This window comes from Zootoca vivipara, chromosome 5 (assembly GCF_965207765.1).
Source record: "Zootoca vivipara chromosome 5, rZooViv2.hap1.1, whole genome shotgun sequence".
Classification (NCBI taxonomy): Eukaryota; Metazoa; Chordata; class Lepidosauria; order Squamata; family Lacertidae; genus Zootoca; species Zootoca vivipara.
In genome coordinates, this window is record NC_142588.1 from 56,244,329 (window position 1) to 56,256,378 (window position 12,050).

General features: G+C 48.4%; 1 protein-coding gene across 4 annotated transcripts in view; it reads right to left on the bottom strand.

Moving 5' to 3' along the window:
• Positions 1 to 12,050, bottom strand: part of DNMBP (dynamin binding protein) — a 53,814-nt gene that overhangs the window by 8,716 nt on the left and 33,048 nt on the right. For all 4 annotated transcript variants that reach the window (XM_035133837.3, XM_088670705.1, XM_035133839.3 and 1 more), the window contains 2 exons: positions 2,889 to 3,082; positions 1,326 to 1,425 (listed from right to left, as the gene is read on the bottom strand). In XM_035133837.3, the coding sequence (XP_034989728.3) occupies positions 1,326 to 1,425; positions 2,889 to 3,082 (294 nt within the window). The remainder of the gene's footprint in view (positions 1 to 1,325; positions 1,426 to 2,888; positions 3,083 to 12,050) is intronic.

The window sequence follows — 12,050 nt, forward strand, 5'->3', positions numbered from 1 at the left end:
GCATGTGGCTCTTGAGTATGAAGGTGGGTTTTGCTTACACCCACCAGCAAATTGCTTCCCCCTCTTCCATCCTGGACACCATGAAACGAGAAACCAAGAACAGGCTGAAGGCTAGGCAACTGTTATTATTTAGAGCCCCTAAAGCAGGAAGGAATGATTGCCTCATGTCCTATTGACTGGTGACCCATTAAAAAACCTTTCCCTATACGTAGCTTGATTCACTTGCTCAAGCCATATGGAGTTACTTTTGCTTGCAAGCAGAGAAGATGGTGCAACGGCTGCCTTGGGCTGTACTGTGCAGAGTCAGGCATGCTTAACCTCTTATTTTAATGGACTTTGATATGCCAGTCTCCATATAGACAGGGGTGGTGCTAGCCCCTAGGACACCTGGGGCGGCATCACCCCCAGGGGTGGGGTCGTGACATCACAACCCCGCCCCCAGCGAGCAGGGCGTAGCAGCAGACTGGACATATAGAGGACAGGCCAGCGAGCCGGGGCGTCACAGTGCCTCTCTGGCCCGCCCCCTCGCCTCTCTGCCCAGGGCTCAGCATGGCAGAAAACAACAAAAAAGGATGAGCCGACAGAGCGAGAACTCACTCGGTGCGCGGCGGCAGTGGCTCAGCTGACTTGCTTGCTCGCTCCCTCGCTTGGCCTGCCGACGCCTGCTTTCTTTCTTCTTTTTTTAAAAAAGCCTTTTTCTCGGCGCTGGGCAGGGGCAGAGCAAGGGAGGGGCGGGACAGCGAGGAGGGGCATCACATCACAAGCGTGATGCCTCGCTGGCCCGCCCCTGCCACCCAGGGCCCAGCGCTGCCGCCGAGAAAAACGCTAAAAAAAAAAAGCAAGCAAGCAGGCGCCGGCAGGCCGAGGGAGCGAGCAAGCAAGTCAGCCGCCGCCACTGCGCTAGTTCTCGGCCTGCCGGCTTTGGAGTTGTGATCGCGGGGGCGGGGCCCGGTGTGTCCCCCCCCCTCCAGGGGTGTGTGCCCCTGCCCCCTCTTGCTCCGCCCCTGCATATAGATCAGGCTGTAGGCAGGCAAAGGAACAGTGACTCTATCCCAGCCCTACTGAAGCCAGGAGACCACAAAAGAAGAGGCCTGGTCATAGATTAAGGAAACAAAAGGAAGTCAGATTATAGATTATAATCTATAGAGGCCTGATTATAGATTATAGATTAAGGAAACAAAGCGAAGTCAGGCCCAGGCATTGGGCTTGTTGGAATAGACCACTTGAACTTTTCCCTTTGTCTATGACCACTTTAACCAGCATCCTTTGCTCCACTCTTATTCCTAGGGTCAGAGATGCCCCAATGTTTTGGGTGAAGCACCTACCCACAGCATCTGCAGCTTTCAGGGTGCTCAGCAACTGCTTAGAGAAGGCAATGACGCCGTGGATGTTCCCAAACAGCCCCTCGCAGTCTACCTGTGGCACCTAGGAAGCAAGGCAGTGTGTTGAAGCAAAAGGAAATTGTTTTCACAGAGGACTCTTATTTACAGATAGGCTGCTCCCAAGGACACACCCTGCTCACACAAATGAGCTAGTCCTTGGCAGCTTTCCTTCTCTCTGAAGACACAAAACATTGTTGGAGAACACCAGAGTTCTCCAGGTCTTGATGCCCAGTGACATCCCAGTATATACACAAACTGGCACCAGCACTGCCAGCATGAGCACCCACAGGCTTGAAAGCAGCCCTTCCAGTTCCTAAGCATCACCTACATGGGGAACCTGTGGCTCTCCAGACTCCAACTCCCATCAGTCCCAGCCAGCAGGGCCAATGGTCAGGGATGACAGGAGCATCTGAAGAGCCACAGGTTTTATTTCGACTTAATATTTCTGTTTCGCCTTTTGCAAAAAAACAAACGCTGAGCTCAAAGTGGCTCACAAGAATCACAATAGCAAAACAATAAACAATAAATAAAAAACAATAAACCTTACAATCGCTGTACTATCAAACAAAGTAACATAAAATAAAACAAACAACAAATTCATCAACATGGTTAAAACAAACCAATGAAGTTATAGTACCATATTCCAGCGTATAAGACGACTGGGCGTATAAGACGACCCCCAACTTTTCCAGTTAAAATATAGAGTTTGGGATATACTCGCCGTATAAGAAATACGACCCGGCGTATAAGACGACCCCCAACTTTTGAGAAGATTTTCCTGAGTTAAAAAGTAGTCTTATACACAGGAATATACAGTAATTCAACTTGGTGAGAAGCCAAGTTGCAAGGAACCAGGCAGAGGGCCTTCTCGGTAGTGGCACCCGCCCTGTGGAACGCCTTCCCATCAGATGTCAAAGAGAAAAACAGCTACCATATTTTTAGAAGACATCTGAAGGCAGCCCTGTTTAGGGAGGCTTTTAATGTTTAATAAAGTATTGTATTTTATTTTTCTGTTGGAAGCCACCCAGAGTGGCTGGGGAAACCCAGCCAGATGGGCGGGGTATAAATAATAAATTATTGTTATCATCATCATCATCATCATCATCAGAAAATATAAAAAACACCATTCATCAAAATGATTAATACAATTCAATAAGGGCATAGACTCTCTATCCCAGACCTAAACAGTTGTTCTGTGCACCCATCACACCTTCCGGGGAACGTTATCCATCAGCACCTCCATTTCGCACAATATTCTGTTATCTCATTTTTATCCTCCAAGGAGTCGAGGGTGCATATAGCACCCCCTTTCCTCCTCACAACAACCCTTTGAGGTAGGTTAGGCTGAGAGACAGTATGCTTAGAATTAAAGGCAGATATCTCTGGTTAAGCACAACCCTCCATATCCAATGGCTCCAAATATTGCTAAGTCACACCCCATCCCTGGCAAAAAAAAAAAGCCAACTGAAAGCCCCCCATTGGCTGCCACAAACTGGCCACTCCCACCTGTGCCTCCTGCAGCGGCACCAGGACCATCTGCACAGACATCTCAAGGTCCCGGATGTAATCCTGCTCTGTCTGCAGCAGCTCTTCAATGACCTTTGCCCTCTTCTCCAACATCCTTTGCTCTGGGTTAGGAGTGGTGGCTGCAGTGGCCGCAGACTCCAGTGATGCCGGCTGGGAGGAGAGCAGAGTCATTTCTGAAAGAGAAGCAGATGTGATCAGGACAGAGCATCCGAGCCAACAGCTCCTTATAAAGCAGCAGTGGCTAGCTGGAAGTCCATGGGCCAAATCCAGCCTACAGATGACTATCAGCCGTCTTCCTCGTGGATGAAAGAGCCTTTTAGTTCTGGACAGCCTCCTCACTCCTGGCTTCAGGGTAGGAGGAAAGTGCCAGAAAGACACGAGCAATAAAACCCACATGTTTCCGGCAAGTCTCCCACCTTCTGAGGACAGGGTATTCAGCCAGTGATGACTAGCTGGCAGTGGCACGTAATTGAGAGGGGAAATGGAAATAACTTTCCTCCTTGCCTTTGTGCTACTTACGGGTTTATTGCAGTTATAGTCTACCTCTTTCTCCAAGGAGCTCAAGGTGGTGTAGGTGGTCCTCTTCCTCATTTAATAACACAACAACCCTGTGGTGTAGGTTAGACAGAGGTAGCGACTGGCCCAAAGTCACCCAGTGTTTCATGGCAGGGCGGCGATTCAAACCCTGGTCTCTCAAGGTCCTGGTCTGACACTCTAACCACTACACCACACTGGCTACCCTCTAGGTTGGACAAAGCGGTAATCAAGTTGAATGAACACGGCTGCATGGCCACACATCCCACAAGTCAGGGCTACGATATCTGTGGAAGGTACAAGTCCTCCAAAAGGGGCATGTGATGATGGAGCCAGTCAGAAGAGAGGCTGCCTAACCAACACTTTTTTTAAACACATGCTTTTATGTCCTACATATTTCTCCCTGGGTTAATTAATACAGGTGAAACTCGGAAAATTAGAATATCGTCAAAAAGTGCATTTATTTCAGTAACGCAACTTAAAAGGTAAAACCAATACCGTATATGAGATAGATGCATGACATGCAAAGCAACCTATATCAAGCCTTTATTTGTTGTCATTGTAATTATTTGTCGTTAGGCGGGTCAATTATAAATGGAATGTAATTAATGAAATGTACTAGTGATGTTTATTTTTGTATTATTGTAACTATTTGTTTTATTACTGTGGAATTTCCAAAACAAAGCATTTGTATAAATTAAAATTAAAATAAAAAATAATAAGTTGCATTACTGAAATAAATGCACTTTTCGACGATATTCTAATTTTCTGAGTTTCACCTGCATTACTTAAGATTGTGCAATAATTGTGGGCTGCTCAGTTAAAAAATAAAAATAAATCCAATGCACTGCAGCCACTGCAAGGCAAGTAGAATATCTGAGGGAGGGGTTGTGGTTCAGTGGCAGACCACAGACTTCACAGGCAGTTTCAATCTGCAGCATTTCCAAGTAGGGCCGAGAGAAAATCCTGTCTGACTGTCTGAAGCCCTACAAAGCTGTTGCCAGAATGATGGGCCAATGGACTGACCTGGTATATGCCAGCTTATTTTGTTCCCAACATTTGAGGTAATTTGAAAAATGTTTTTAAAACAATACTTGCCCCCCCTCGTACAACTTTTCGGTCACCCCAGGCTACACTGGTTGTAAACAAACTACCGGTAATTAGATAAGAGCAATAGGCAGGAGTCTGCAATGTATGTCATACAAAAACGGTGTGAGAAAAAGATCAGAACTCCTCACAACCCAATCCTTTTATTCAGAAGTGAGGTACACAAAGTTCAACAGGCATTACTCTCAAGGAAGCATACAGGTTTGAACCCTCAGGCTCAAAAAGAAGGATTAAGGTTGCAATCTTATACACACTTAGCTTGCAATATACAGCATATGCCTCAATGAACACAGTGGGGCTTACTTTTGAGTACACATGTATAGGATTGCACTGTAAGAGTATAAGCTTTTATTCTGAAGCATACAAAGTTCAATTTAAGCCTTTCTACTTAAGCATTGCGTTGGCATAGGAAGACTGGAAAAAGAAAATACACTAAGGAGCTTATTCATTTCCTCACATCACTCTAGAATGATACAATACGCCAGTTAAAAATTGAATTAGTACATGGCATCTCTCAGACGCAGCTGACCTATGGAACTGTCTACCACCAGAAGGCATAATCACCAACAGTATGAGTTTGTAAAGGATCCAAGCAAGCTAACAAAAATTTCAAAACAGTGAGAGCTATTAGAGCAAATGCTCACCACATCTTCACAGGCAGAGTTGTTCACCTGTCACTTTAACCTATAGGGCTTACTGCTCACGATTTATTTAGGGAAAGAATGTTCCTGGTTCTTTCACATGCCCATGGACTGGAATCAGGTACTTCAAGGCTGCTGTTCTATACACACTCAACCTGTAAGTCCCACGGAACTCCAGGGGGCTTACTTCTGAACGGACAGGCAGAGCATCCTACTGCAATAGCACAAGAGGAAGACATGCAAAGCTCCTTGAAGCAACTGGGTCATTATCAACCGCTGCTGGGGGACAGGAAATGGAGCTGGATGGGTCATCGGTTTGATCCAGTAAAACTAAAATTGTGTTTACTACTGCAAGACTCAACACACCACTGTTGTCTAGGAGACTTGAGAGAATGGGCAACGTGGGCAACGCGAGATCCTATCATATATATATATATATATATTGCAACCATCTGCTAAGCCAGAATACATCCCCAGTCCTCAAATCACTTTGCGTGCCTTGCCTTTTTTTTTAAACAAAGGCACACACGTCCACTGGAAGGGGAGGGGGAGCTACTAGCCATTGTTAGAACCACGCGATGGGGAAGGGTTAAGAAAAGCGCAAGTTAAGAAGGAACTGGAGCAAACCTTTCATTCCACAATAGCAATGAAGTCCGTAGTAGCAGTAGTACAACAACAACAACAACAACAAGGGCTCTGTATACAAGAGCACTGCCGGGTGAACTTTCGACAGCTAGAGCCCCCTTTGGCAGGGACACAAAGCGTTCGGGAAGGCGACAGGCGTCGATCAGGAAACAACAGGGGGGAGTTATGCAGAAAATCGTGCAAGAGGCAGCAATGCGCGGCTCAAGCTCTCGTCCTCCCGGCCTGCCGCCGGCTGCGGACTCGCGGCAAACTCGAGAGGCAGCATTCCATGCCGCGTCCGCGGGGCTAAGGCTGGGACTTCTCTCCCCGCGGCGGCAGGAGAGAGGGGAGAAGAGGGGGCGTGGCTCTGGGTAAGAGTAGTCCAGGCAGGTGCTGGAGAAAGAGGATCGGTTCCGATCCAGCACCGCGCAGGATAAGAGCAGCAGCTGGGGAGGGATCGAGAGGGGGACCCCCAACCGTAACCAATCTCCGACCCCTGCCCGCCAGTCCCTCGCCAAATTCCTCACCAAGCCGATCTCAGAAGTCATCCCCGGGCCCACCTGCTGCTGCTGCTCCAGATGGGGGCCCATCACGTACGCAATCGGCAGGGTAGACAGACGAAGCTTGACCCCAGTCAGCCCAGCCCAGGACTCCCAGCACTTCGGGTATTAGCATCTCAATGGTCTTAAGGGAAGGAGCGGCCACCCGGGGCCGAGCAGAGCCAAAGCCCGGCACTGGGAATCCGGAGTGGAGGAGGACCCTCCCTCCTTTTTGCAAAGGCGCCTCCCCAGTCTGGCTGCCCGCTCCGGATTGCGCTCGTAAAGTCCCCCGGGCTGGTTCTTGGCGCAAAGTCTGGTGCGGTCAGAAGGCCAACCTGCTACGGTAGGCAGCTGAGCTGTTGCGCCGAGGGAAAAGCGAGGGCGCGGGAGACAAGGGACCAGGTGCTAGGCAAGTCCTTGCACAGCTCTGCACCCCTGGGAGCGCAAGGCAAAGCTAAAAAAAAGAGAGCGGCAGGAGGAGGAGGCCGGAAAATTGGCGGCAGCAGCAGCAAAACAGCGCTGCGTCTTCGTGACCCACTGCCGACTTTGCCCTTCCATGCAATCACTACCAAATCTGGGGCACAACGAGGGCGTGGCTGCTTGCCCGGGAGGCGGCAATAGCAGCCCTCTTCCCAGGGCGAATCGAATCGGAACTGGGAAGAGGCGACTAAAACAGGTGCCCATCCAGTCTGGAGCAGCTCGTGGAAGTTTGGGCAGGGCAGAGCCGGCTCCTGGTTTTCTAGCTCACCTGCTGTTGTCTTGACTCCGGCCAGCCCCCTGGCTCAGCTTCACAGGCTGATTCCTGGGGCCCAGCAACCCCCAGGGCCTGGCATTTCCCAGGCATTTGCTCTTTTTTTAAAGGGAAAACATCCAGCAGATTCTTCCTCTCCCCGCAGCATTCCTTTGTGACCCATCAGCTCCAACCACCGCGTACAGAGAGAGAGAGACACTTGTGCAATGTTTGGTTAAGCAAACAAGCAATTCACAATACAGAAGTAAGCAGGGATGCCAACAGAAAGCATGCATTTCTCTCTGTGGCTGCTGGAGAAAACTTTATCAAGCAGAACAAGCTTTCCCTCTTCCCTTCCAATTAACCCCTTCCATTATATATTTTGAACCCCTCCACCTGTAGAACAAACCTATCCATTCTTAAGGAAATCAGCCCTGAGTGCTCACTGGAAGGACAGATCCTGAAGCTGAGGCTCCAATACTTTGGCCACCTCATGAGAATGAAAATACCCTGATGTTGGGAAAGATGGAGGGCACTAGGAGAAGGGGCCAACAGAGGATGAGATGGTTGGACAGTGTTCTCTAAGCCACCAACATGAGTCTGACCAAACTCTGGGAGGCAGTGGAAGACAGGAGTGCCTGGTGTGCCATAGGGGTCCATGGGGTCAAGAAGAGTCGGACACGGCTAAACGACTAAATGACACCACCACCTGCAAAACAAGCACTTCTCAACAGCGATATATCTCCCTCCCTAAAATCAAAGAGATTACGTACTTTTGTTTGTTCATATGAGATGAAGATGTTCCATTGCCTCTGCTTTTAAACTGGTCTTTTAAAAAACACACATGCATTTATTCTCAACAGTTTACAGGAGGTAAACAAATAAAGCCAACCCCAATGGGCACATAATCAGCTGGCACAATGAACAGGGTTGATGTCCCCCACCCGCATTTGGGTGCCAGATCTCACGATTCTGTTAGCATGAGCTGAATTTTGATGAGCTGAGCCCATCTCTGTGTCTCAGCTACTGGCTGGGCTGTTGTTCCCCCTGGGCTGGAAGCTGATCAGCATGCATTTTAAGTCCCACTCCCACTGCCTGTGTGACAAACACTGTTCTTGGCAGAGGAACACACATGCATGCCCTTTCAACCACAAGCCTGCTGTGCATAGTGAGGCAGCCCAAAATGCTAATGCGTCATTCCACAATAGTATGACAAAGGGCTGGAAGAAGGCCATCCCAAAAGGGCAGAATTCACAAGGCACTGAGGCATCACAGTGCTACAGTGTGCTTTACACAGGCGCATTGTTCATCAATGGACTGTTCCTCACTTGCTCAGCAACTTGCTTACCTGCACCAAACCTTGCATCTCCCACCACTCCTGGGCCTGTTTCCATAGCTTCAAAATAAGGGGCCGAGATACCTTTCAAACAAACGATTCTCAAGGTTGCTTACAACAGGTTGCAATAATACACATGCGCTCCCAAGCTCACACAACCCAGCAGCCCTTGGGCTGGTGGATGGGACCAGAGCAGGCTGCTTTTTGGTTCTGTAGCCCCAGGATCTGTAGTCATGGTATCTGGGCTCTTCCCCTGGGAGGCACTAAATTCCATCCAGAGCGAAGGTTACAGCCCACCATCATGCTTCTCTGGTACAGGTACTATCTGCATGATAAGATCAGTGCTAGCTCTTGAGCCAACAGCTGAAACTGTTGTATCTGGGAGCTCATAGGAGGAGTGGCACAGATAGGCAAAAGAATTCTGTGCCCCACAAGGTCCTCGAAAAGATTTTCAGTAGCTGTGGAGGAGAAGCCACAATCCTCTCCTCAAAAGGGCCCAGGGACATTGACATAAAATAATAGAATTGTAGAGTTGGAAAGGATCTTGAAGACCATTCTAGTCCAACTGCCTGCAATGCAGGAATATGCAGCTGTTCCATATGGGGATCGAACCTGCAATCTTGGCATTATCAGCACAACACTCTAACCAGATGAGCTGTTCAGGGTTAGTGGCTGGCTCAGGGAGCCCAAACCCCAGGTATTTTGCAGCAGGCTGCATCTCTCCTGTCCCCACTCCCCTCAAAAACTTACAGAGTGGTTGGGGTGTGTAGCAGAGGACAGTACTGATGAGACTCCAGCCACCCACTTCCTTAATTTCACTGTACTGTACATATAAATTTGCACAAATCTGTGTTGTGTGCCTATGCCTTACTTTAAGTGCCTAGCAATAACCTGGGTGCACGTGTGTCAGTGCTACACATAGAACTGCAGGGTTTCTCCTTCCAAGCCCCAAGATATTTCACATTTTCAAGAGGGAGAACATGCCTCCAAGTTGCCTTTCATCTGACTGGCTCTGGTGCCTTTGATGGCTGTATGACAGGGTGCTTCTGAGCTATCACTATTTTTGGACGGGATTCAATCACATACTGCACAACAAACCCGCTTCTTGCGATAAGCAAAGTGACAGCAGCATGAGCTGGAAAGCATGGACAACATTTGCTTGATACAACATCATCTAACCTCCCTGCAAACAAATCAGAATGGAGAGCCAACATCGTCTAGTCTCCTTGCAAACAAATCAGGATGCATGCTTAATAAACAGGTGCAGATTTGCTCATCATTGCACGATATATTGCCTTGATGGCACAGGTGTCTTGCCAGAAAACAAGGCAGTAGAAAACAAAGCAGATCCCTTTTACTGGAAGAACCTAGGAAAGATTTCACTGGCTAAACAAAAAGCTGGTGGAGTCTCCTGACCCAGACAAGAACATGCTGTCTTCTTTTGCTGGGTGTGTGTGTGTGCAAACAGGGTTCCTCAGAGGCCCAAGCAGGAGCAGCCCCCTGTTGTTGCTGCCTCTGCCACTGACTGACTGCCCTGCCCACCCTCTTCTCACTCACCTCCCTCCTTTTTTCAAGCACCCAATAGCAGGTGCATTGTTTGCGAAATCCAGGCCAAGAAGGTGTGGCCCTGCTGGAATGTGCAACAAGGCTGTGCGGTGCGTAAGTACCCAGAAACAGTGCGGCAGCCTGTCACAGTAACCGCTGCTGCCTCTGCAGAAAGAAATTCCCAGGGCATCTGGCCAGCGCATGGAAACCATGACCCAGAGGACAGAGGACATTCCATTGGTGTGACACACAAGCTGCCGCCATTTCCAAATGAAAGCAAGTTTCTGTTTCAGACTTGGCTGCTTTGTTGCCTTGCAGCAGTGGAGCAAAAGAGAAGAGAAAGCAAAAAACGAAAAACAGCCTCAGGAGAGACTGACTACAGTGGGAGGCATCTAGAAGAACTAGACAATTGATAAATAGCTGAAGCGGGCACCCTGGTCTGTGACTCAAGAGCCTCCTGCCTCAGATACTGGGGTAATAAATTCATGAGAGCACATGTGGGACCTGGAACAAAACAAGGCACTCCAAAATGCTCCAGGGTTCCAAACAGCCAGGCACATCCCTTTCCAGGATATTCTGTTCTGTCACCCACTCCCTCTTCTTCCTTGCAACAGTCAGACAGTCCTCACCATCCACATTCAGGAAGGAAGTTCACCTGGCCTCAAACACCCTGCCTCAGCCAGCATGGTAAACCACTGGGGATTATGGGAAGTTCAGCCACACCTGGAAGGCCTCAGGTCAGGTTCACTCCAAATCCCCTGGCTCCTCCTCCCAGCAGCTTCATGTAGATGTTCAAAGCCAAGAGGGACACAAAGACTGGACTTCTCAAAATAAGTACCGCTGGGCAGAGCAGCAGTCACTCAACATTATCAGCTGGAACCTGCCTGATAAGTAGAAACAGAACCACAGCAAAGTATGCCTCCAGTTCCCAATCTTGTCAGGCAGCCCATGAGCCAGATAATAAAAAACAACCCCAAAGTCCAATGTAAGTGGTATCTGAAAGCAGCTGAGAGATGGAGAGAAATCAACAGGCTTACATCCCCCCTGTCTATTTCTAAGCCTAGGTGATCCACCAAAATGACCAAGGAGATTTCAGGACCAAAGTTGGGCTTTGCTGTTTATTACATTTGTATCTTGCCCTTCCTCCCCAAGGAGCTCTGAGTAGCAAACATTAGTAACCTTGAAATCAGTAACTGCATTTTATTAGTTTTAAATGTTTTTCAGATATTCAAAATGTTTTGGGTGTTTTTAACTGTTTTGCAATGTTTGAAATGCATTAGGGAGGGGATTCCACAAAAGGGGAATGACCACCAAAAGGCCCTGCATGGGTCAACTGGGCAGTATCTAGAAGCCATCAGAGATGGGAAACCTCTTGCTCTTCCCTGTCTGGGCTACACCCCCCCAGGTGCACATCTGTCAGGGTGTATGTAGGGACCAGTAGGGCTTATACTGGTCGTGTGAAGGGTAGTGTGTAGGGACACAACCAAAGGTGGGTGGGGCACCTGTTTTTCTTTCTCCCTCTCTCTGCCACTCCTTTTCCCCATTACCTATGCTTCTTGCCACTTACATGAAATTAAGCTGGGGGTCACAGGTTGCCCACCCCTGCCCACCAGTTTCATTCAAAAACTCACAGAGCCAAATGACACAACACAATCACCTTATCCAAGAATGGCAACTCTGAAACTCACTGGGAATTATTCATGCCATGGAGAGTTGAATCATTAAAAAAACCACAAGGAAAAGGTCCCAGATGGCATAACTGGTAGATTGTTGATATGCCTCATGGTGTATCATGACAACAAGGTTTGATATTGCCCCTATGTTTTTCAACATCTGGGTGAATCACCCCAACTTATTCATAGGCTATGTCCACATTCTCAGCTGGCCTCAACTGACATTAATCTAAACACTGAGAACTAACTTAAGCCCTGAGCACTTCCTGCACAATTATGTTTATGAGTTTGGTTGCCTTGATTACTGTGAGCATGTCTATCACCAGACAGCCAGGGAACATGTGGACCTCCAGATGTTATTAGACTCTCATCAGACCCAATAGACAGAATAATAGTTGTTGTCGAACAGCAT